This window comes from Coregonus clupeaformis, chromosome 35 (assembly GCF_020615455.1).
Source record: "Coregonus clupeaformis isolate EN_2021a chromosome 35, ASM2061545v1, whole genome shotgun sequence".
Lineage (NCBI taxonomy): Eukaryota > Metazoa > Chordata > Actinopteri > Salmoniformes > Salmonidae > Coregonus > Coregonus clupeaformis.
The window spans coordinates 3,052,469-3,078,878 of NC_059226.1; the positions used below are offsets into that span (position 1 = coordinate 3,052,469).

Here is a 26,410-nt window from a genome sequence, read left to right on the forward strand (position 1 = left end):
CGTAATGCCCTCGTTTGGGTGTAGGATCAGAGCCTGAAGTTAAGGAGGTGCCGTTCCCCTCACAGCTCCGTAGGCAAGCACCATGGTTTTGTAGTAGATGCAAGCTTCAACTGGAAGCCAGTGGAGTGTGCGGAGGAGCGGGGTGACATGAGAGAACTTGGGAAGGTTGAACACCAGACGGGCTGCAGCATTCTGGATAAGTTGTAGGGGTTTAATGGCACAGGCAGGGAGCCCAGCCAACAGCGAGTTGCAGTAATCCAGATGGGAGATGACAAGTGCCTGGATTAGGACCAGTGCTGCTTTCTGTGTAAGGTAGGGTCGTACTCTGCAACTGTTGTAGAGCATGAACCTGCAGGATCGGGTCACCGCTTTGATGTTAGCGGAGAACAACAGGGTGTTGTCCAGGGTCACGCCAAGGTTCTTTGCACTCTGGGAGGAGGACACAATGGAGTTGTCAACCGTGATGGCGAGATCATGGAGCGGGCAGTCCTTCCCCGGGAGGAAGAGCAGCTCCGTCTTGCTGAGGTTCAGCTTGAGGTGGTGATCCGACATCCATACTGATATGTCTGCCAGACATGCAGAGATGCGATTCGCCACCTGGTTATCAGAAGGGGGAAAGGAGAAGATTAGTTGTGTATCGTCAGCGTAGCAATGATAGGAGAGACCATGTGAGGATATGACAGAGCCACGTGACTTGGTGTATAGAGAGAATAGGAGAGGGCCTAGAACTGAGCCCTGGGGGACACCAGTGGTGGGAGCATGTGGTGCGGAGACAGATTCTCGCTACGCCACCTGGTAGGAGCGACCTGTCAGGTAGGATGCAATCCAAGAGTGAGCAGCGCCGGAGATGCCCAACTCGGAGAGGGTGGAGAGGAGGATCTGATGGTTCACAGTATCAAAGGCAGCAGATAGGTCTAGAAGGATAAGAGCAGAGGAGAGAGAGTTAGCTTTAGCAGTGCGGAGAGCCTCCGTGACACAGAGAAGAGCAGTCTCAGTTTAATGACTAGTCTTGAAACCTGACTGGTTTAGATCAAGAAGGTAATTCTGAGAGAGATAGCAGGAGAGTTGGCTAGAGACGGCATGCTCAAGAGTTTGAGAGAAAAGAAAGAATGGATACTGGTCTGTATTTGTTGACATCGGAGGTATCGAGTGTAGGTTTTTTGAGGAGTGGTGCAACTCTCGCTCTCTTGAAGACAGAAGGGACATAGCCAGCGGTCAAGGATGAGTTGATGAGCGAGGTGAGGTAAGGGAGAAGGCCTCCGGAAATGGTCTGGAGAAGAGAGGAGGGGATAGGGTCAAGCGGGCAGGTTGTTGGGCGGCCGGCCGTCACAAGTCGCAAGATCATCTTCTGGAGAGAAAGGAGAAAAATAAGTAAAAGCATAGGGTAGGGCAGTGTGAGCAGGACCAGCGGTGTCATTTGACTTAATAAATGAGGATGTCGTCAACCTTCTTTTCAAAATGGTTGACAAAGTCATCCACAGAGAGGGAGGAGGGAGATGGAGGAGGAGGAGGATTCAGCAGGGAGGAGAAGGTGGCAAAGAGCTTCCTAGGGTTAGAGGCAGAGGCTTGAAATTTAGAGTGGTAGAAAGTGGCTTTAGCAGCAGAAACAGAGGAAGAAAATGTAGAGAGGAGGGAGTGAAAAGACGACAGGGCTGACGGGAGTCTAGTTTTCCTCCATTTCTGCTCAGCTGCCCGGAGCCCTGTTCTGTGAGCTCGCAATGAGTCGTCAAGCCACGGAGCAGGAGGGGAGGACCGAGCCGGCCGGGAGGATAGGGGACATAGAGAATCAAAAGATGCAGAAAGGGAGGAGAGGAGGGTTGAGGAGGCAGAATCAGGAGATCGGAGGGAGAAGGATTTAGCAGAGGGAAGAGATGATAGGATAGAAGAGGAGAGAGTAGCGGGAGAGAGAGAGCGAAGGTTGCGACGGCACATTACCATCTGAGTAGGGGCATAGGGAGTAGTGTTGGAAGAGAGTGAGAGAGAAAAGGATACAAAGTAGTGGTCGGAGACTTGGAGAGGAGTTGCAGTGAGATTAGTAGAAGAACAGCATCTAGTAAAGATGAGGTCAAGCGTATTGTCTGCCTTGTGAGTAGGGGGGGGACGGTGAGAGGGTGAGGTCAAAAGAGGAGAGGAGTGGAAAGAAGGAGACCACCAACTTACTATCCTGAGACAAGGCTGAGTATAGCCCATGAAGATCTCCTCCACTGCACGAGCCCGGGGGGGTGCAAAACCAAATTCCGTCAAAATCAGGCCAGTGGTGTCTGAGATATCGCTGAGTATCTGAGTCAAACAGATCAAGAGATACAAAAATGTGTCAGTTATAGCGCCACCATGTGGTCGATATGAATGTTATTGCGTATGCTGAGTATTGACAGTGTTTGCAACATGTGTACCAAATGTTGTTACAATATGAATATCTTTGACTGATTTATTTGCATTTATGTGCCAGACCACACCCACGTGAATGTTTATTGGCCAATAGCAGCCATGTTGTTTTAGGTACTAGTCTGGGAAATATTGCGTTAAGAGACCTTTGTCCATAGATGCCACATAAAGTTTCATGCAGATCGGTCATTCGGTGCCAAAATATAGCGTTTTAACGGTTTATCAAATTCAAAATGGCGGACAATCCATCAGGGTGGACCTTAAGGGTCACTGAGGCAAATTTGTTCCTTGTGAGGAGATGGATGTACGTACCGAATTTCATGACTTTAGGTCAAACGGGGTGAGGGGCATGACTTTTCAAATGTGCATTTTCAATCTCTTGTTATAGCGCCACCATCTTGCCAATCAGTGTAATTTTGTAGATGTCGGGACTCTATTGCAAGACGCATCATTCACACAAGTTTTGTCAAAATTGTCCAGTGCTGTCTGAGATAGTACATTAGTCTCACGCACTAACGGATGAAAACTGATCCACAGTCCCCTCCCCGATTTTATTGTGGAGGACAACAAGGCTGCATGGGATTTCTGTTAATGCAACTCCGTGTAGCCAATGGCAATGTCTGCTTTACAGTGAGGGAAAAAAGTATTTGATCCCCTGCTGATTTTGTACGTTTGCCCACTGACAAAGAAATGATCAGTCTATAATTTTAATGGTAGGTTTATTTGAACAGTGAGAGACAGAATAACAACAAAAAATCCAGAAAAACGCATGTCAAAAATGTTATAAATTGATTTGCATTTTAATGAGGGAAATAAGTATTTGACCCCCTCTCAATCAAAAAGATTTCTGCCTCCCAGGTGTCTTTTATACAGGTAACGAGCTGAGATTAGGAGCACACTCCTAAAGGGAGTGCTCCTAATCTCATTTTGTGACCTGTATAAAAGACACCTGTCCACAGAAGCAATCAATCAATCAGATTCCAAACTCTCCACCATGGCCAAGACCAAAGAGCTCTCCAAGGATGTCAGGGACAAGATTGTAGACCTACACAAGGCTGGAATGGGCTACAAGACCATCGCCAAGCAGCTTGGTGAGAAGGTGACAACAGTTGGCGCGATTTTTCGCAAATGGAAGAAACACAAAATAACTGTCAATCTCCCTCAGCCTGGGGCTCCATGCAAGATCTCACCTTGTGGAGTTGCAATGATCATGAGAACGGTGAGGAATCAGCCCAGAACTACACGGGAGAATCTTGTCAATGATCTCAAGGCAGCTGGGACCATAGTCATCAAGCAAACAATTGGTAACACACTACGCCATGAAGGACTGAAATCCTGCAGCGCCCGCAAGGTCCCCCTGCTCAAGAAAGCACATTTACAGGGCCGTCTGAAGTTTGCCAATGAACATCTAAATGATTCAGAGGAGAACTGGGTGAAAGTGTTGTGGTCAGATGAGACCAAAATCGAGCTCTTTGGCATCAACTCAACTCGACGTGTTTGGAGGAGGAGGAATGCTGCCTATGACCCCAAGAACACCATCCCCACCGTCAAACATGGAGGTGGAAACATTATGCTTTGGGGGTGTTTTTCTGCTAAGGGGACAGGACAACTTCACCGTATCAAAGGGACGATGGATGGGGCCATGTGCCCTCAGCCAGGGCAGTGAAAATGGGTCGTGGATGGGTATTCCAGCATGACAATGACCCAAAACACACGGCCAAGGCAACAAAGCAGAAGCACATTAAGGTCCTGGGGTGGCCTAGCCAGTCTCCAGACCTTAATCCCATAGAAAATATGTGGAGGGAGCTGAAGGTTCGAGTTGCCAAACGTCAGCCTCGAAACCTTAATGACTTGGAGAAGATCTGCAGTAGAGAAACAAAATCCCTCCTGAGATGTGTGCAAACCTGGTGGCCAACTACAAGAAACATCTGACCTCTGTGATTGCCAACAAGGGTTTTGCCACCAAGTACTAAGTCATGTTTTGCAGAGGGGTCAAATACTTTTTTCCCCTCACCGTAGTTATAATGCCAGTTCCACCAACGCAGTTCCACCTCTGACAACGCCAAAACAACCGCTATGCGAATGTCAGCTAAAGCGGATCTGATTGAAGAGCCCTGAAGCTAAACATGCATGAAGCTAAACATGCATGATTTCAGTGCCTGAATCACATATGGATGGCTAAATAAACTCAGCAAAAAAATAAACGTCCCTTTTTCAGGACCCTGTCTTTCAAAGATAATTCGTAGAAATCCAAATAACTTCACAGATCTTCATTGTAAAAGGGTTTAAACACTGTTTCCCATGCTTGTTCAATTAACCATAAACAATTAATGAACATGCACCTGTGGAACGGTCGTTAAGACACTAACAGCTTACAGACGGTAGGCAATTAAGGTCACAGATATGAAAACTGAGGACACAAAAGAGGCCTTTCTACTGACTCTGAAAAACACCAAAAGAAAGTTGCCCAGGGTCCCTGCTCATCTGCGTGAACGTGCCTTAGGCATGCTGCAAGGAGGCATGAGGACTGCAGATGTGGCCAGGGCAATAAATTGCAATGTCCGTACTGTGAGACGCCTAGGCAGCGCTACAGGGAGACGGACAGCTGATCGTCCTCGCAGTGGCAGACCACGTGTAACAACGCCTAAACAGGATCGGTACATCCGAACATCACACCTGCGGAACAGGTACAGGATGGCAACAACAACTGCCCGAGATACACCAGGAACGCACAATCCCTCCATCAGTGCTCAGACTGTCCGCAATAGGCTGAGAGAGGCTGGACTGAGGGCTTCTAGGCCTGTTGTAAGGCAGGTCCTCACCAGACATCACCGGCAACAACGTTGCCTATGGGCACAAACCCACCGTCGCTGGACCAGACAGGACTGCCAAAAAGTGCTCTTCACTGACGAGTCGCGGTTTTGTCTAACCAGGGGTGAGGGTCGGATTCGCGTTTATTGTCGAAGGAATGAGCGTTACACCGAGGCCTGTACTCTGGAGCGGGATCGATTTGGAGGTGGAGGGTCCGTCATGGTCTGGGGCGGTGTGTCACAGCATCATCGGACTGAGCTTGTTGTCATTGCAGGCAATCTCAACGCTGTGCGTTACAGGGAAGACTTCATCCTCCCTCATGTGGTACCCTTCCTTCAGGCTCATCCTGACATGACTCTCCAGCATGACAATGCTACCAGCCATACTTCTCGTTCTGTGCGTGATTTCCTGCAAGACAGGAATGTCGGTGTTCTGCCATGGCCAGCGAAGAGCCCGGATCTCAATCCAATTGAGCACGTCTGGGACCTGTTGGATCGGAGGGTGAGGTCTAGGACCATTCCCCCCAGAAATGTCTGGGAACTTGCATGTGCCTTGGTGGAAGAGTGGGGTAAACATCTCACAGCAAGAACTGGTAAATCTGGTGCAGTCCATGAGGAGATGCACTGCAGTACTTAATGCAGCTGGTGGCCACACCAGATACCTACTGTTACTTTTGATTTTGACCCCCCCTTTGTTCAGGGACACATTATTATGTCTTAGTTGTTGAATCTTATGTTCATACACATATTTACACGTTAAGTTTGCTGAAAAGAAATGCAGTTGACAGTGAGAGGACATTTCTTTTTTTGCTGAGTTTAGTAAGCAGGTCCAGATAGAGCCTGATTATAGCATTAGCCATGTCAGGTATGCTATAAGGCTATGATAAAGCACTAGGCCTGGAAATGACCACAATGTGGTAAAGGCACTGCCCTTGTAGAATACAATTATGACAGTAAAGGATGCACTATCAGCACAATGATGAAATGTGAGACAAGGCCATCAGACTAGGGTGCCTGTATGTAGCCTCAGCATTAAGTACATAGAAGATGAGGGCTCAGAAGCCAACGGTTCAGATGAGCTCCAGCTAGCCGTTGTTACATGGTTTTACCAGATTTAGCGGCCAACAGTTTTTACATGTCTCGAGAGGAGTAATCCTCAATACAACATTATTATATTAGTTACAGAATACTGGCGCTTTACAGTAGGGAAAGAATTTATAATCAAAGACACACATACACAGAGTGTACCAAACATTAGGAACACCTTCCTAATATTGAGTTGCAACCCCCGCCCCTTTTGCTCTCAGAACAGCCTCAATTCTTCGGGGCATGGTCTACAAGTTGCCAAAAGCGTTCCACAGGGATGCTGACCCATGTTTACTTCAATGCTTCCCACTGTTGTCCTTTGGGTGGTGGACCATTCTTGATACACATGGGAAACTGTTGAGCGTGAAAACTCATCAGTGTTGTAGAACTTGACACAAACAGGTGCACCTGGCACCTACTACCATAGGCCGTTCAAAGGCACTTACATTTTTTGTCTTGCCCATTCACCCTCTGAATGGTGCCCTCCCCTTCATCTACACCAGGGCTCTATATCCCTGTTCCTGGAGTGAAAACCTACAGGACGGTACCTCTCCAGGAACAAGGTTGGAGAGCCCTGATCTACACCACTGATTGAAGTGGATTTAACAAGTGACATCAATAAGAGATCATAGCTTTCACCTGGATTCACCTGGTCAGTCTATGTCATGGAAAGAGCAGGTGTTCTTAATGTTTTGTATACTCAGTGTGTCTTAATGCACTTAGGTTCACTTGGTGTGTGGTTTCTAGGAGGAAAGAGATAAATGGAAATAGAATTAAACATGCAAATCAGGGAGAACCACACCCACCACTCATAGAACACAGACTATACACTGAGTGTACAAAACATTAAGAACACCTGCTCTTTCCATGACAGACTGACCAGGTGAAAGCTATGATCCCTTACATTTTTACATTTACATTTTAGTCATTTAGCAGACGCTCTTATCCAGAGCGACTTACAGTTAGTGAATACATTTTTTTTTTATACTGGCCCCCCGTGGGAATCGAACCCACAACCCTGGCGTTGCAAACGCCATGCTCTATCAACTGAGCTACATCCCTGCCGGCCATTCCCTCCCCTACCCTGGACGACGCTGGGCCAATTGTGCGCCGCCCATGAGTCTCCCGGTCGCGGCCGGCGGCGACAGAGCCTGGATTCGAACCAGGATCTCTAGTGGCACAGTTAGCACTGCGATGCAGTGCCTTAGACCACTGCGCCACTCAGGAGTACCTTATTGATGTCACTTGTTAAATCCACTTCAATCAGTGTAGATCAAAGCCTTGACACAATTGAGACATGGATTGTGTATGTGTGCCATTCAGAGGGTGAATGGGCAAGACAAAGATTTAAGTGCCTTTGAACAGGGTATGGTAGTAGATGACAGGCGCACTGGTTTGAGTGTGTCAAGAACTGCAACGCTGCTGGGTTTTTCACGCTCAACAGTTTCCTGTGTGCATCAAGAATGGTCCACCACCCAAAAGGACATTCAGCCAACTTGACAACTGTGAGAAGCATTGGAGTCAACATGGGACAGCATCCCTGTGCAATGCTTTCGACACCTTGTAGAGTCCATGCCCCGACGAATTGAGGCTGTTCTGAGAGCGAAAGGGGATGCAACTCAATATTAGGAAGGTGTTTTGGGCACAAATGTGTTTACATCCCTATTAGTGAGCATTTCTCCTTTGCCAAGATAATCCATCCATCTGACAGGTGTGGCATATCAAGAAGCTGATTAAACAGCATGGTCATTACACAGGTGCACCTTGTGCTGGGGACAATAAAAAGCACTTTAAAATGTGCCGTTTTGTCACAAAACACAATTAAACAAGTTTTGAGGGAGCATGCAATTGGTATGCTGACTGCAGGAATGGGGTGGGTTGGGCCTATGCACTCCAGGCCCAACCATGGCTGCACCCCTATCCAGTCATGTGAAATCCATAGATTTGGCCTTAATGACTGATTTCAAATTGTTGCATGTTGAGTTTATATTTTTGTTCAGTATAGTAAGCAGGCTCAGGTAGAGCCTGAAGCTAGCATTAGCCATGTCAGGTACAGTGATGTTCGATCGGGTTCAAGTCCGGCCTCTGGCTGGGCCACTCAAGGACAATCAGAGCCACTCCTGTGTTGTCTTGGCTGTGTGCTTAGGGTCATTGTCCTGTTGGAAGGTGAACCTTTGCCCAGTCTGAGGTCCTGCGCACTCTGGAGCAGGTTTTCATCAAGGATATATCTGTACTTTACTTCCTTCATCTTTCCCTCAATCCTCACTAGTCTCCAAGTCCCTGCCGCTGAAAAACATCCCCACAGCATGATGCTGCCACCACCATGCTTCACCATAGGGATGGTGCCAGGTTTCCTCCAGACGTGACGCTTGGCATTCAGGCCAAAGAGTTCAATCTTGGTTTCATCAGATCAGAGTCTTGTTTCTCATGGTCTGAGAGTCCTTTAGGTGCCTTTTGGCAAACTCCAAGCGGACTGTCCTGTGCCTTTTACTGAGGAGTGGCTTCTGTCTGGCCACTCTACCATAAATGCCTGATTGGTGGAGTGCTGCAGAGATGGTTGTCCTTCTGGAAGGTTCTCCAATCTCCACAGAGGAACTCTGTCGGAGTGACCATCGGGTTCTTGGTCACCTCCCTGACCAAGGCCCTTCTCCCCCGATTGCTCAGTTTGGCCGGGTGGCCAGCTCTATGAAGAGTCTTGGTAGTTCCTAACTTCTTCCATTTAAGAATGATGGAGGCTACTGTGTTCTTGGGGACCTTCAATGCTGCAGACATGTTTTGGTACCCTTCCCCAGATCTGTGCCTCGACACAATCCTGTTTTTGCTCTGACATGCACTGTCAACTGTGGGACCTTATATAGACAGGTATGTGCCTTTCCAAATAATGTCCAATCAATTGAATTGACCACAGGTGGACTCTAATCAAGTTGTAGAAAGATCTCAAGGATGATTAATGGAAACAGGATGCACCGGAGCTCAATTTCGAGTCTCATAGCAAAGGGTCTGAATACTTAAGGTATTTCAGTTTTTAATTTTTTATGCATTTGCAAAAAAATCTAAAAACCTGTTTTCGCTTTGTCATTATGGGGTATTGTGTGTAAATCGATGAGGAAAAACATTAACTTAATCAATTTTAGAATGAAGCTAACGTAACAAAATGTGGAAAAAGTCAAGGGGTCTGAATACTTTCCGAATGCACTGTATGCTATAAGGCTATGATAAAGCACTAGGCCTGGAAATGACCACAATGTGGGAAAGGCACTGCCCTTGTAAAATACAATTATGACAGTAAAGGATGCACTATCAGCACAATGATGAAATGTGAGACAAGGCCATCAGACTAGGGTGCCTGTATGTAGCCTCAGCATTAAGTACATAGAAGATGAGGGCTCAGAAGCCAACGGTTCAGATGAGCTCCAGCTAGCCGTTGTTACATGGTTTTACCAGATTTAGTGGCCAACAGATTTTACATGTCTCGAGAGGAGTAATCCTCAATACAATATTATTATATTAGTTACAGAATACTATATAAAAATGAGCTGATGAGGACATTGTTGGCATACCATATTTCCTCGTTACCGTCACAAAAGGGAAAATAATGAAAATACATATTGCACCTCTGTTCTCCTTAGAAGCCTTGTTCAACTTTTTTCCCTTCACAAACCATGAACTTCTGCCTCAGGACCAGGACCAACCAAAAGCGTAATTGGTAGCAGTGGGTTTCAAACATAAAATGAGGAACTGAGCACACACATACAAATGAGGAATTGAGTAGCATTGTGTGGTGTAAAGCCACATAAAGCCAGTAGCTGCTTGGCGCTTTACAGTAGGGAACAAATGTATAAACAGTCAAATTCATCATGGTATATAATTGAGGGGGTAAAACGCACACACGTCTTCATGACCTCCTGCAAGTTACACGCCTGCCAGTCACACAATCACTTCCTCAAAAAGCAATCTCATGACCAGCCCTCATGAACTAAGATAGCCTACTCCTTAAAAAAACAGAGATGTATTTCCTGAGGTGATTATCTTTTTATTATGCCTTTTGAATGTCAGAACTACATTATAATTTATAATGTTTTTATCATATATATTTCAAAATGTCTAATTGGACATATGACAGAAACGTGAAGACTACTTGTGCTGAAACAGTAGCCTATCTGGCATGATTGAAGATCCCACAAAAGGAATGTCTACCTTTGTGTTTGGAACACTGCTACAGTTTAACATAACAGTATTAATCATCTAAAATTGGTACAGCTGTATTAACTTCTCATGGGGGACAAATCTTCATTTTTTCTCAATCGAAGCCCCTTATTGATATAACAGTAAGGCAAAATGATGAAGGTATTGTTGGCTGACTAAAGCCGTCTTCCTGTAGAGAATGCATCGTCGCCATTACTATTAAGGCGTCAGACCAGGAGCAATAGAGGTAGAGGTCAGTGATCCATACAGGATATAACCGTTTATAACATCTCTCTATAACATCTCTCCATGTATCTGGTGTTATTTACCACTGAGTCATCGGCCTACAGTCCTCTGATGGGAGGAAACCACTGGAACATCCTTGAAGGTTTCATAGTCATCATGATATTCTGCATGAAAGAGGACGTTTTATATGGTTTGTAGAAAACTCCCAAATCGCCCGTCTGTCAAGTGCGTTACACAAAATCATTCCCAGAACGCGACTAAGAATGACCCCCCCCCACTTAGAATACATTTTCTTGTTTTAATATACTTAAATCTCTCATTCTACTGTCCCCCCGCTATCTGTCTCCCCCCGCCTCTCTCTCACCTATCTGTCTCTTTCCCTCCCTCTCCCTTTCTAAGCAGTGGGGATCCAGACAGTCTTCCACTGGACGGCCTGTCTCCACATCTCCTCCAGGAGTGAGGGATGAGGCTGGGCCCAGTCTCTCCCTCCATCCTCCTCCTCCTGGCAGTGGAGCCACAGGCTCTTCAGAGGGCTGGCACACGTGTGCTGGAGGAACTGGCAACCCTGTGTGAGTGAGTGAGTGAGTGAGTGAGTGAGTGAGAGAGTGAGTGAGTGAGTGAGTGAGTGAGTGAGTGAGTGAGAGAGTGAGTGAGTGAGAGAGTGAGAGAGAGTGAGAGAGTGAGAGAGAGAGAGAGAGAGAGAGAGAGAGAGAGAGAGAGAGAGAGAGAGAGAGAGAGAGAGAGAGAGAGAGAGAGAGAGAGAGAGAGAGAGAGAGAGAGAGAGACAGAGACAAAGATAGATTGACATTAAACCCAGCTCATTTACATACTCTACTGGAATACAATTAAGTGCTATTTGTTGGTGTGTGTGAGAATACAGGGGTCAAACACACCTCCATACTCCCCCAGTACCATATGGCCTTGATGACACTGTGATTGGCTAGAGCCTGGGTCAGCTGATCTCTGCCACCAGTTATAATGCTGACCACGCCTCCTGGAAGATCTGAGGACTGGAGAACCTAGAGAGACAGGGAAGAGATGTGTTTAGGGGAAAATACACACAACAGCATACACAAGCAAGAGTGTGCACACAAACACACAGTTGAATCAAAATGTCAGGGGGCAGGACAGAACTCACTTGGATGAACTCTAGAGCAGGCAGGGGGTACTTTGGACTGGGCACCATGACGACAGCATTGCCCATGGCAACAGCAGCTGCCAGCAAGGAGACCATAGAGAGGAGGGGGGAGGAGTCAGGGAGAACCACACCCACCACTCCTAGAGCCTCAGGGATGGACAGAGCCGAGCCGGACTGTGGGACGGGCTAGAGAACAGAAGATTAGAGAAGAGACATTTTATCTACAGTGTGACCGCCTGAAGTGGAAAGGCTTTGTTGGTGCCCTGTGTGCTAGCCAGAGTGTTGCGGGTGAGTGAGTAAGTGTTGAACATAAACAGCCAATAGTATTATACAAAAGTTACTACTATAGGACATAATACACAAATTCTCACCGGAACTCCGCCCCTTTCCTTATCACAGCGGGCGGCCCAATCATAGAGCTGGGCGATGCTGAGCTCCACCTCCATGTCAGCCTCCTCCAATGAGAGGCCTGTCTGGGAGTGGAGTGACACGGCCATGTCCCGCTTCTTCAGCGCCAAGGTCTCAGCCAGGGAGAAGAGGGACTGAGCTCGGGCCACAGGGCTCTTCTTCATCCAACTGTCAGGAGAGAGAGAGAAAATATGTATACAAAACATTAAGAACACCTCCTCTTTCCATGACAGACTGACCAGGTGAATCCAGGTGAAAGCTTTGATCCCTTATTGATGTCACTTGTTAAATCCACTTCAAATCAGTGTAGATGAAGGGGAGGAGACAGGTTAAAGAAGGATTTTTAAGCCTTGAGACAATTGAGACATGGATTGTGTATGTGTGCCATTCAGAGGGTGAATGGGCAAGACAAATATTTAAGTGCCTTTGAACGGGTATGGTAGTAGGTACCAGGCACACCGGTTTGTGTCAAGAACCTCAACACTGCTGGGTTTTTCACACTCAACACTTTCTCGTGTGTATCAAGAATGGTCCACCACCCAAAAGGACATTCAGCCAACTTGACACAACTGTGGGAAGCATTGGAGTCAACATGGGCCAGCATCCCTGTTGAACGCTTTCGACACCTTGTAGAGTCCATGCCCCGACGAATTGAGGCTGTTCTGAGGGCAAAAGGGGATACAACTCAATAGTAGGAAGGTGTTCCTAATGTTTGGTATACTCAGTGTAAATCACACACAGAGACCCAGACCCATATGCATTTTCTTTTCGAACTCCTTTCTTGCCAGTCATTTCGAAGGAGAGATGAGAGAAGGAAGGCATTTATACGTGATAGTCCATATTGTATAGAGCCCAGAGTCAGGTTAATGCTCCACTAAACGTACTCCGTAACCGCCTTCACCACACACTGTACAGAGATAAAAGGAAAAGGAGATATCTAGTTGCACAACTGAATGCATTCAACTGTAATGTGTCTTCTGCATTTAACCCAACCCCTCTGAATCAGTGAGGTGCGGGGGGCAGAGACCGACAGAGACCAAGTTAGATTAACATTAAACACAGCTCCCTCACACGCTCTACTGGAAGTGCTATTTGTTGGTGTGTTCCCCCGATACGTGAGTATACAGGGGTCAAACACACCTCCGTACTGCCCCAGTACCACATGGCCTTGACGACAGTGTCGGTGACGTTCGGTGGATAAAAAGCCAGCCTAAAGCAGAGCAGAGCTCACCCAGGTTGGACTTTAATGGCCGCCTCCACGGCGTTGCGAACATCTTTCCTCCCCCCGTCAGGACAGTAGGCCAGCACAGCTCCCCCTGGTGCCAGGACACACACACTGCTGCCAGACTCCGACTTACACTGCTTCCCCCCCACATACTGCAGGTAGGAACGAGGGGTACTGAGGGAGAGATAGAAAGAGGAGGGAGGGAAAGAGAGGATATACTGAAAAACATTACAAAGTGACTGAATAAGTACAAAAGCATATTTAAAAGAAGTCAAGGAAGACATATACACACACCTGGATGAATTAGATCCCTCTGGAATGATGGCCGCTGATGCCGCCATTCCAAACTTGGAGTAATCAACAGAGGCTGGAGAGGAGCGGGGTAGAGGAGGAGAGGAGGAAGGGCGGAGGAACTGGAACAGACCCTGGAAAAGAGGAGGAAAGAGTCATTTAGGAGACACTCAGACATAAGAGACACTGTCTAAAACAACCTATAGCCCGACACCCTAGAAGGTATGTGTGAAGATCGGAAAAGATTGGATCATTACAAACATTATCAACAAGATTCCCCCTGGACAGGGACAGAAAATGGCTATTGTCCATACCTCCTTCCCTCCATCGATGCAGTTGCCACTCTCCTTGTGGCCAGAGAGAGGCAGGGAAGGGTCCATCACAGAGTGGGAGTTTACCCACACTGAACCTACAGACAGACTGCAGAGAGAGGTCGAGGAAGTGTTAATAAAGGTGTGTATGGGTTATATCTCATAGACCATCAGGTGGGTTCCGGGTGACAGGAATTATACATCTAATGCAGAGAGCATACACCACACAAAATGTTTGCAGACGTGATGACTTGAGATTTATAGACCAAGATAGTGTGTGTAAGGAAGTAAGTGTGGGTGCGTCTGTACCTCTTGGCAGCCTCCAGGGCCAGAGTTAGGTCTTCAGTCCAGAGAGAGGCAGCCTGGCCGTGAGGGCTGTGGTTCCCTGTCAAGACAATACAGATAGACAGATGAATAGAGTTGGATAGATAAGTGTTTCGTTAGTGGTTGATGTTTGAGTGTGGTGTGGTCACAGAAATAGTATGGCGTGGTCCTCCTTACCCAGAGTGATGCCCTCCCCGTGGCTCCTGAAGGAGAGGAGGGGTAGCAGAGGGCCGGGGGATGGGGTCACCACACAGGGGCAGGAGGGGGCTACTCCACACAGCACCGTGGGGGGATAGGTAGGACCGGAGGAGGGCGGGGGACACGGCTGGATCAGCTGATACAAGCAAAACACATCATTAGGTTAACATTTATTAAAAAGGGACTTCTTATTCATTCTGCTCAACACCATATCTAAGAAAATGATGGTACAAACAAAGAAAATGCTAAAGCAAGAGGAAATAGTCCATATAGTCCAAGATGGAATTTCGAGTTGCAGTATTTGGAACTTGCATTGAATTTACTGCCTTCAGGACTTTTTGAAATGATTATTTTGCTCACTGCAGTGCTTGTACAAAATGTTGCCTTCCTATGGCCTATATGGTATTGAGTGACTGATGCCCCCCACCTGTACTAAGGGCTATACGCTATGAAAGTGACACGTCATTTACCAGGAAGTAGCCTTGTAGTCTTTGAACTTTTGTAGCCTTGTAGTCTTTGAACTTTTGTAGGCTTTTTGAATGGTCTTCAAGTCAAATCTTTCATAAAAGGCATCTGGAGAAGTATGTTCCTCCACAAACATTAATATAATTGTATATCTTAAATGACCACGTTCACACATTTTATGATATAATCGTCAAGCCCATAAAAAAAATTATGGGACATGACCCAGAAGTAAAGAGGAAGGGGCGGTTACTTTCACAGGTTATAGTGTGTACACTGAGTGTACAAATCATTAGGAACACTTGCGCTTTCCATGACAAAGACTGACCAGGAGAATCCAGGTGAAAGCTATGACCCCTTATTGAGGTAATCTGTTAAATCCACTTCAATCAGTGTAGATGAAAGGGAGGAGACAGGTTAAAGAAGGATTTGTCAGCCTTGAGACAATTGAGACATGGATTGTGTATGTGTGCCATTCAGAGGGTGAATGGGAAGACAAAAGATTTAAGTGCCCTTGAACAGGGTATGGTATTAGGCGCCAAGCACACCAGTTTGAGTGTGTCAAGAACTGCAACACTGCTGGGTTTTTCACGCTCAACCGTTTCCAGTGTGTATCAAGAATGGTCCACCACCCAAAGGATATCCAGCCAACTTGACAACTGTGGGAAGCATTGGAGTCAACATGGGCCAGAATCCCTGTGAAATGCTTTCAACACCTTGTAGAGTCCATGCCCCCAACGAATTGATTCTGTTCTAAGGGCAAAAGGGGGTGCAACTCAATATTAGGAAAGTGTTCCTAATATTTTGTACACTCAGTGTATGTGGTAGCCTAGCGGTCAAGAGCGTTGGGCCAGTAACCGAAAGGGTGCTGGTTCCAATCCCCAAGCGGACTAGGTGAAAAAACTGTCGATGTCCCCTTGAGCAAGGCTCTTAACCCTAATTGCTCATGTAAGTCGCTCTGGATAAGAGCGTCTGCTAAATGACTAAAATGCAAATGTAGTGACTGACCGTAGCCCCCTGCTGTTGGGCCTCCTGTACTGCAGCGTCCACCAGCCTTCGGTCCCCCTCGGCCAGGAGAGGAACACTCTTCATCCCTGCCATCCGAACCTTCAGACGGGCTACAACACTGTCCCACACTGACTCCTGGACACACAGCATCCACTGGCACTGAGGGGGGAAGGAGAGAAAGAGAAAGAGGGTGAGAGATACAGATGGAGAGAGAGGGCAGGTTATTTCATTAGATTAGTCTACTGTTCAGATAAGTCATATAGGCCTATTGAGTCAGTGAGAGAGGGCTTTAAATGTGTATATTTCTGTGCTAGTTTCTAGAGCGAAGGAGAGCTCCAGAGCTGTCATACTGTACAACACTGACCACCTGTGGCCATGCTTCGAATTGCATCTTCTTATTTCACTGGAATCTCCTGATTCATTCTCTGATTTGGCTTCAAATAACGAGTGAGAAAAGAAAGAAGAAAGCCAGCCGTTTCACCTCTCTGTTCTTCTTAAAGGCAGTCTCTATCACGCCATCCACGGCGCTGTCGATATCGGCAGACTCAAAGATGATGAAGGGACAGGTGGCTCCGAGGGAGAGGGAGAGAGAGACGGGAACACCCATGCCTGCTGTGGCCCTGCACAGCATCTCTCCATCCTGAAAACGAAGGAAAGAGGGGATTGGAGGGACGGTACAAGTTAGTGTGAGAGAGCGGAAAGAGGAGGTTCACAATCCAAAGCACACCACACACGATTGTCGTGGGACAACTGTCAATTCACTGCTGCACCAATAGAAAATGTTCACTTCACACAGCTAATTACAGTCCCATTACATTTACATAGAATTCTGGTCATTCAGCAGACGCTCTTATCCAGAGCGACTTACAGTCAGTGCTTTCAACTAGGGTAGATAAACAACCACATATCACAGTCATAGCACGTAAAAACATTCCTCAATAAATCAGCAAAATTAGTGTTAGTAAGAAGAGACAAGTGTTACTGGTGCAAGAAGATGCACTAGCAGATGCATACAGGAAAAATACATTAAAAAAGCAAGTATAAGCCCTATTGACTAAAACATTGGTTTGAGAGGTGTGTGTGTGTGTGTGTGTGTGTGTGTGTGTCCACCTTTTTGTTGCCACTGTAAGTGACATAGCTGATGTGGGGGTTTTGAGCCACTTTAGAACCCAGTGACAAAACGTTGCCCGTCACCACATTCAGCACCCCCGCAGGAAGTCCCGCCTCCACAAACAGCTGAGCCAATAAGAGAGCAGGAGGAGCTGTCCCCACGCCAGGGATCGCCACCACTGCGTTGCCTGGGAAATAAACAGAAACGTTAAGGTCATAAACGGTAGAGTAAAGCTTTACTTTCCGGAAGGGTATTTTTTTCAGGGTACAATGTGACAGGGTCCATTTTGAAACTGTTTGTTTCCATGACTTTCTAGGAAATTAACCTTTGGTGATGTTGATTAGATAGCCTGGATCTTTATCTGTGTGTGTGTATGTGTTTGTCATACCCATGGCCAGTGCAGGCAAGACTTTCAGCATGAGAAAGTAGAGAGAACAGTCATCAGAGACAACCACTGCCACCACACCTGAAAGACACAAAACACAGAGTACATTCAATACACACACTTCACAATCACAGTTAGGTGATAGATCTCCACCACGCACGTGCACACACAGATAAAGATTCACGTGCACACACACGCGCGTACGAACGGCCTTACCACGTGGTGTCCAGTCAGGAATGAGGGAGTCTCTGAGCTGAGCCCAGCCGGAGTAGTACTGCAGCAGTCTGACCAGTGCTGAAGGGGAACTGGGAGACTGGGCCAGGTCGCACAGCTCTGACAGACACTGACCGTGTCTCTGGAGGCCACTCACCAACCTGACACACACACACACACACACACACACACACACACACACAGACCGATGGATGCACACACGCGAGCACACATACACACACACGAAGAGACAACAGACGTGATACAGATAATACAAATGCTAACTTGAATTTGCCCGGCATAAATATTAGATATTAAATTGTGGTCTGTAGTGTAGTGTTTGTGTTTATGGTTGCCATGGAGCCCAGTGGTAGCCTTGGTAATTTACTCATGCAAAATTATCTGTAATTATTTGTTTAAAGTGTTTTTAATCTGCATTGTTTTTATCAACTTTTTAATATTTTTTATAGTTTATCAATGTCATTTTTTTTATTGGTGGGCCTCAGTGAACCCTAGACAGAGGTGAAGGGGTGTTGTATCAGTGAACCCTAGACAGAGGTGAAGGGGTGTTGTATCAGTGAACCCTAGACAGAGGTGAAGGGGTGTTGTATCAGTGAACCCTAGACAGAGGTGAAGGGGTGTTGTATCAGTGAACCCTAGACAGAGGTGAAGGGGTGTTGTATCAGTGAACCCTAGACAGAGGTGAAGGGGTGTTGTATCAGTGAACCCTAGACAGAGGTGAAGGGGTGTTGTATCAGTGAACCCTAGACAGAGGTGAAGGGGTGTTGTGTGTAGCTACCTGAGTAGAGTCTTGGCTCTGAGATGACAGGGGAGAGCACTCCAGGCCTTGAAGCCACTGGCCCCAGAGGACACAGACAGGGACACATCATCCTCCACAGCACACACAGTACTACACACAGTCCCACCTAGGGGTGGGAGAGGGAGAGAAACATTGTCTGTCAAAATAGCATTTTATTGATGAACAAGGCATTTAAAATATAACAAGAAAACGGTGGGTAGTGGAGGAAGAGACAGATAGATAGAACAAGGATATTAAATTGAGGGGATAGCTCCCCTGTAGGTTCTCTTTTTACCTGAAGAGTCAGTCACATTGCATGTCTGTCTGTCTGCAGGGCGGACAAACTTTCCATCGACGAACAAGCCGAGAGCACGAGACTGATGCTCAAGCCAAGCCTGAGAGAAGAGACAGAGCTTACATTAGTGTGTATGTGTTTGAGAGAGTAGGCTATAAAATGGAGGATAGGGAAATATATATACACACGGTCCATACGGAAAGTATTCAGACCACTTGACTTTTTCCACATTTTTGTTACGTTACAGCTTTATTCCCCTCATCAATCTACACACAATACCCCATAATGACAAAGCAAAAACAGGTTTTTAGAAATGTTTGCTAATTTATTTAAAAAATATTAATAATGAAATATCACATTTACATAAGTATTCAGACCATTTACTCAGTACTTTGATAAAAGCACCTTTGGCAGCGATTACAGCCTTGAGTCTTCTTGGGTATGACGCTACAAGCTTGGCACACATGTACAGTGAGGGAAAACAGTATTTGATCCCCTGCTAATTTTGTATGTTTATTTGAACAGTGAGAGACAGAATAACAAACAACAAATCCAGAAAAACATGTCAAAAATGTTATAAATTGATTTGCATTTTAATGAGGGAAATAAGTATTTGACCCCTCTGCAAAACATGACTTAGTACTTGGTGGCAAAACCATTGTTGGCAATCACAGAGGTCAGACGTTTCTTGTAGTTGGCCACCAGCTTTGCACACATCTCAGGAGGGATTTTGTCCCACTCCTCTTTGCAGATCTTCTCCAAGTCATCAAGGTTTCGAGGCTGACGTTTGGCAACTCGAACCTTCAGCTCCCTCCACAGATTTTCTATGGGATTAAGGTCTGGAGACTGGCTAGGCCACTCCAGGACCTTAATGTGCCTCTTCTTGAGCCACTCCTTTGTTGCCTTGGCCGTGTGTTTACAGGATTTTTTTGTTGTTATTCTGTCTCTCACTGTTCAAATAAACCTACCATTAAAACTATAGACTGATCATTTCTTTGTCAGTGGGCAAACGTACAAAATCAGCAGGTCATTTTCAGGTCTCTCCAGAGATGTTCGATCAGGTTCAAGTCCGGGCTCTGGCTGGGCCACTCAAGGACATTCAGAGACTTGTCCCGAAGCCACTCCTGCGTTGTATTGGCTGTGTGCTTAGGGTTGTTGTCCTGTTGGAAGGTGAACCTTCGCCCCAGTCTGGGGTCCTGAGCACTCTGGAGCAGGTTTTCATCAATGATCTCTCTGTACTTTGCTCCGTTCATCTTTGCCTCAATCCTGACTAGTACTCCCAGTCCCTGCCGCTGAAAAACATCCCCACAGCATGATGCTGCCACCACCATGCTTCACCGTAGGGATGGTGCCAGGTTTCCTCCAGATGTGACGCTTGGCATTCAGGCCAAAGAGTTCAATCTTGGTTTCATCAGACCAGAGAATCTTGTTTCTCATGGTCTGAGAGTCTTTAGGTGCCTTTTGGCAAACTCCAAGCAGGCTGTCATGTGCCTTTTACTGAGGTGTGGCTTCCGTCTGGCCACTCTACCATAAAGGCCTGATTGGTGGAGTGCTGCAGAGATGGTTGTAATTCTGGAAGGCTCTCCCATCTCCACAGAGGAACTCTGGAGCTCTGTCAGAGTGACCATCGGGTTCTTGGTCACCTTCCTGACCAAGGCCCTTCTCCCCCGATTGCTCAGTTTGGCCGGGCGGCCAGCTCTACGAAGAGTCTTGGTGGTTCCAAACTTCTCAATTTAAGAATATGGAGGCCACTGTGTTCTTGGGGACCTTCGATGCTGCAGAAATGTTTTGGTACCCTTCCCCAGATCTGTGCCTCGACACAATCCTGTCTTGGAGCTCTATTTTGCAAAAATTTCTAAAAACCTGTATTCGCGTTGTCATTATTGGGTATTGTGTGTAGATTTGAGGATACTTTTTTTTTTTCAATTTTATAATAAGGCTGCAACGTAACCAAATATGGTATAAGTCAAGGGGTCTGAATACTTTCCAAGGCACTGTGTGTGTTATATATATATATATATATATATAACACACACACACACAGTACCAGTCAAAAGTTTGGACACCTACTCAATCAAGGGTTTTTCTTTATTTTTACTATTGTCTACATTGTGAATAACACATATGGAATCATGTAGTAACCAAAAAAGTGTTAAACAAATCAAAATACACTGCTCAAAAAAATACAGGGAACACTAAAATAACACATCCTAGATCTGAATGAATAAAATAATCTTATTAAATACTTTTTTCTTTACATAGTTGAATGTGCTGACAACAAAATCACACAAAAATTATCAATGGAAATCAAATTTATGGAGGTCTGGATTTGGAGTCACCCTCAAAATTAAAGTGGAAAACCACACTACAGGCTGATCCAACTTTGATGTAATGTCCTTAAAACAAGTCAAAATGAGGCTCAGTAGTGTGTGTGGCCTCCACGTGCCTGTATGACCTCCCTACAACGCCTGGGCATGCTCCTAATGAGGTGGCGGATGGTCTCCTGAGGGATCTTCTCCCAGACCTGGACTAAAGCATCCGCCAACTCCTGGACAGTCTGTGGTGCAACGTGGCGTTGGTGGATGGAGCGAGACATGATGTCCCAGATGTGCTCAATTGGATTCAGGTCTGGGGAACGGGCGGGCCAGTCCATAGCATCAATGCCTTCCTCTTGCAGGAACTGCTGACACACTCCAGCCACATGAGGTCTAGCATTGTCTTGCATTAGGAGGAACCCAGGGCCAACCGCACCAGCATATGGTCTCACAAAGGGGTCTGAGGATCTCATCTCGGTACCTAATGGCAGTCAGGCTACCTCTGGCGAGCACATGGAGGGCTGTGCGGCCCCCCAAAGAAATGCCACCCCACACCATGACTGACCCACCGCCAAACCAGTCATGCTGGAGGATGTTGCAGGCAGCAGAACGTTCTCCACGGCATCTCCAGACTCTGTCACGTCTGTCATGTGCTCAGTGTGAACCTGCTTTCATCTGTGAAGAGCACAGGGCGCCAGTGGCAAATTTGCCAATCTTGGTGTTCTCTGGCAAATGCCAAACGTCCTGCACTGTGTTGGGCTGTAAGCACAACCCCCACCTGTGGATGTCGGGCCCTCATACCACCCTCATGGAGTCTGTTTCTGACCGTTTGAGCAGACACATGCACATTTGTGGCCTGCTGGAGGTCATTTTGCAGGGCTCTGGCAGTGTTCCTCCTGCTCCTCCTTGCACAAATGCGGAGGTAGCAGTCCTGCTGCTGGGTTGTTGCCCTCCTACAGCCTCCTCCACGTCTCCTGATGTACTGGCCTGTCTCCTGGTAGCGCCTCCATGCTCTGGACACTACGCTGACAGACACAGCAAACCTTCTTGCCACAGCTCGCATTGACGTGCCATCCTGGATGAGCTGCACTACCTGAGCCACTTGTGTGGGTTGTAGACTCCGTCTCATGCTACCACTAGAGTGAAAGCACCGCCAGCATTCAAAAGTGACCAAAACATCAGCCAGGAAGCATAGGAACTGAGAAGTGGTCTGTGGTCACCACCTGCAAAACCAGTCCTTTATTGGGGGTGTCTTGCTAATTTGCCTATAATTTCCACCTGTTGTCTATTCCATTTGCACAACAGCATGTGACATTTATTGTCAATCAGTGTTGCTTCCTAAGTGGAGAGTTTGATTTCACAGAAGTGTGATTGACTTGGAGTTACATAGTGTTGTTTAAGTGTTCCCTTTATTTTTTTGAGCAGTGTATATTTGATATTTGAGATTCTTCGAAGTAGGCACCCTTTGCCTTGATGACAGCTTTGCACACTCTTGGCATTCTCTCAACCAGCTTCATGAGTTAGGTATTTTACCAAATACGGCTATCTTCTGTATACCCCCCTACCTTGTCACAACACAACTGATTGGCTCAAATGCAGTAAGAAGGAAATAAATTCCACAAATTAACTTTTAAGAAGGCACACCTGTTAATTGAAATGCATTCCAGGTGACTACCTCATGAAGCTGGTTGAGAGAATGCCACGAGTGTGCAAAGCTGTCATCTCCTACTCTGTTTAACACTTTCTTGGTTACTACACGATTCCACATGTGTTATTTCATAGTTTTGATGTCTTCACTATTATTCTACAATGTAAGAAATAGTCAAAATAAAGAAAAACCCTTGAATGAGTAGGTGTGTCCAAACTTTTGACTGGTAGTGTATATTTACAACCACTACTAAAGGACACCAATAATAAGAAGAAACCTGCTTGGGCCAAGAAATACGAGCAATGGACATTAGACCGGTGGAAATTTGTCCTTTGGTCTGGAGTCCAAATTGGAGATTTTTGGTTCCAACCGGCGTGTCTTTGTGAGACGCGTGTGGGTGAACGGGTGATCTCCGCATGTGTAGTTCCCACCGTAAAGCATGGAGGAGGAGGTGTTATGGTGTGGGGGTGATTTGCTGGTTACACTGTCTGTGATTTATTTACAATTCAAGGCACACTTAACCAGCATGACTACCACATCATTCTGCAGCGATACGCCATCCCATCTGGTTTGGGCTTAGTGGGACTATCATTTGTTTTTCAACAATACAATGACCCAACACACCTTCAGGCTGTGTAAGGGCTATTTGACCAAAAAGAAGAGTGATGGAGTGCTGCATCAGATGACCTGGCCTCCACAATCCCCCGACCTAAACCCAATTGAGATGGTTTGGGCTGAGTCGGACAGCAGAGTGAAGGAAAAGCAGCCAACAAGTGCTAAGCATATGTGGGAACTCCTTCAAGACTGTTGGAAAAGCATTCCAGGTGAAGCTGGTTGAGAGAACGCCAAGAGTGTGCAAAGCTGTCATCAAGGCAAAGGGTGGCTATTTGAAGAATCGCAAATATAAAATATATTTTGAATTGTTTAACACTTTTTTGGTTACTACATGATGTGTTATTTCATAGTTTTGATGTCTTCAGTATTATTCTACAATGTAGAAAATAGTAAAAATAAAGAAAAACCCTTCAATGAGTAGGTGTGTCCAAACTTTTGACTGGTACTGTATATATATTTGCTCAACAACAAAAACATCTTGGTCGACCAACAGCCTATCGACCAAACAATCGACCAGTCGACTAATTGGGGTCAGCCCTAAAAAATTATGTTACAGGTGAAATGAAGAACGTGTCTCTTCTTCATCTCCTAATGTATTGCATAAGTTGACTGCAGGTATTTACTTAAAAAGTAGCACCAAAAAAATCCCATTCCAAATAAATAGTTTAAACGGTAAAAAAAAACATCCCGTGGCTATTTCCAAATACCCCGGTATACAGCATATACGGTATACCGCCAAAGCCTAGTACAAGCAATGAGATTGAGCTGTCCAGTGTAATCAGAGCACTGCCTGACATTCCCACTGAACCCCTGCAGTAGAGTGGGATATCCCTTGAGTTACCAAAAGGGGCTGAGGGTGAAACACAGAGCAGTATCCTCAACCTTGGCCTCAGACCGCGACACCTCCGATGTTCTGTCAAGTGTTTGAGGTGTCTTCGGAGCCTTCTCCTGAGCAGCTGCAGGAGATTGAGCTGTAGCCAAGATGCGGTCAGGAGCTTGATCCAGTGACTAAATGGGTTGACAATTCCCCAAGCAAGCCCTAGTGACATGCAAAGGGTCCGAAGACCATCTAACATACACTAGCCCAGGGCTCATTAAAGATGAGGATGGTGATGATAGTATCCTACCCAGTGTAAGGTACTTAAAACCTGCCCAGCTCTTACAATACCAAGTTCCCCTAGCCTACAACCAACTCTCTGGATCCACCTGCCAAGAGATGATGAGCTGGAAATGCCTCTCAAAAGGAGGCCTGTGGCCCGCCACACTAGCACAGTATTTTTTACTTCCTACTTCCTTCCAAGGGATCCAACCCCAAAATAAACTTCTGAAGATGAGGATGAGCTCAACCGCAGCAGAAGTTCAAAGGTTGAAAATACTGATCATGTCTCCCTGACTATTCTCAATTCAGGTGAGGGTGTACCTTTAGACCGGGCACCATTTTCAGCCAACCCCTGGAAGAGAAATCCCTACACCTGTTGGGGATTGTAGTAAGGGTCTGGGCCCTGGAACTGAATATGCTAGGTTGAGTTCCCCCAGCCAGAGTCCCTTGTGCAAGAGGAGAGGGAGTGGAGTGATGATGATGATGTCAACCACCAGCCCCCCCAGCAGCCCAGAGGCAGAGATACTGGTTCACAAGAGGAAGAAGTCAGAGAGGAAGGTCCCCAAACACTGAGACTGATAGTGATAAGAGCATCTTCTGCCTTCAAATTCAACCCCAGCATCTATTTTAACATCCATTCTTGTATAAGATATAGTGACAATTGTAGTAACAATAAAATAAGAATTCAGCAGCATCATAATGCAGCTCGTTTTCTCCCCCCAGTGTTGTGGGAGAAATGTGTGGCATGGACTGAATTTTAATATATTTGACATAATTGTCTTATAATGTAGGCCTATTAAAATGTGGACAGGTAGATATGAATGGGACCAATTCTGTGTTGCGCTATGCTCACATTTGATTGGCTGCAGAGACTGACACCGCCAACCCTGAGTAACCAATAAAATAACAGGGCTCCTAGGGAGTATCAGATATTGACAGAGTAGTCAGGTCATGGTACACTTTTCACCAGTTCCAAGCACATCCTACCGCACATAATCTAGCAAAAGCTACATTTCTGAAATGTAATCTGGACATGTTAGGTGGTTAGCTGTTGAAAGAGTCTGGCTGTTCAGACAGACTACTGTTCTCTACAGAAGATCCCACCCAACTTGATCCCCAGGGCCACACAGACGCCATCACACATTGTCAGACAATCACATGTCTGCCTTGTGAGTTAGTTACAGTAATACACTTCACATGGTAATAGCCAGCTAACAGAAATCATATTATCTAAGACATGCTGTAAAACGTGATGTACAAGAGTGAAGTTAAAATGTCATTACATATTCTAACAAAATGTTATTTCGAGTAAATTCACCTCAAATGTGGTTTTATGTCTTACTACTACTTAGACCTATGCAACCAATATCTCGACACTTGTGCAGCAAATACATGTTTTTTGTTTTGTTTTTACCTGAGCAGTAGCAGTGCTGGAACTACTCGGTCCGTACTCCATAGATTGAAATATATCGTGGACTGTCTTGGTGGTGCTGCCAGCCATGATATAATGTTGCAAGAAGTAACTTCTAACTTGTGTTGATCATCAACATGACACAATGTATCAGTGATGGAATGACACTGCCTTGCTTGTTCTGTAGTCCGTCAGCGTGCTAACCAGAAATAATGCTAGCTAGCGTCGCAAAATGTCAGTTCAGATATCAAAAGAAAAGTTCCCCACGACGAGTGCAACGTCCTGCCTGAAGAAATAATGTTATGTCCTGTCGCGCTAACTCCCTCCCACTTTACTAGCTTAGTTGCCACCCTCTCTGCTTTAGCTAGCCGGAAGAAAAAAAATAAACTAGCTACCTAGCTAGCACAGCAGCCAAAGAATCAGCCAGCATGTTGTGTATGTT

General features: G+C 46.1%; 1 protein-coding gene across 2 annotated transcripts; it reads right to left on the reverse strand.

The window, feature by feature from the left end:
- Positions 1–2,178: 2,178 nt before the first annotated feature.
- aldh16a1 (aldehyde dehydrogenase 16 family, member A1) lies at positions 2,179–26,410 on the reverse strand. Of its 2 annotated transcripts, XM_045210759.1 has the most exons (18): positions 25,972–26,410; positions 18,881–18,980; positions 18,586–18,712; positions 17,790–17,947; positions 17,577–17,654; positions 17,188–17,375; positions 16,559–16,717; positions 16,078–16,236; positions 14,587–14,743; positions 14,395–14,470; positions 14,089–14,194; positions 13,778–13,908; positions 13,490–13,657; positions 12,222–12,426; positions 11,851–12,036; positions 11,606–11,731; positions 11,077–11,277; positions 2,179–2,280 (listed from the first exon to the last, which is right to left on the reverse strand). In XM_045210759.1, exons 1-17 carry the CDS (start codon positions 26,056–26,058, stop codon positions 11,107–11,109), a joined length of 2,382 nt encoding a protein of 793 aa, XP_045066694.1. In that variant the 5' UTR covers positions 26,059–26,410; the 3' UTR covers positions 2,179–2,280; positions 11,077–11,106. The 2 variants fall into 2 exon arrangements, with proteins under 2 accessions (XP_045066694.1, XP_045066693.1); XM_045210758.1 differs by lacking the exon at positions 2,179–2,280 and having other exon boundaries at positions 10,294–11,277.

Bases quoted from the DNA above. Each gene is read 5' to 3' on its own strand.
- aldh16a1 (XM_045210759.1), bottom strand. From the start codon at position 26,058: ATGGCTGGCAGCACCACCAAGACAGTCCACGATATATTTCAATCTATG. The intron at 18,713-18,880 runs GTAAAAAGAGAA...TCCCACCCCTAG, and splicing joins CAATGTGACTGACTCTTCAG to GTGGGACTGTGTGTAGTACT. The intron at 14,744-16,077 runs GTCAGTCACTAC...TGCTTGTATCAG, and splicing joins CCCAACAGCAGGGGGCTACG to CTGATCCAGCCGTGTCCCCC.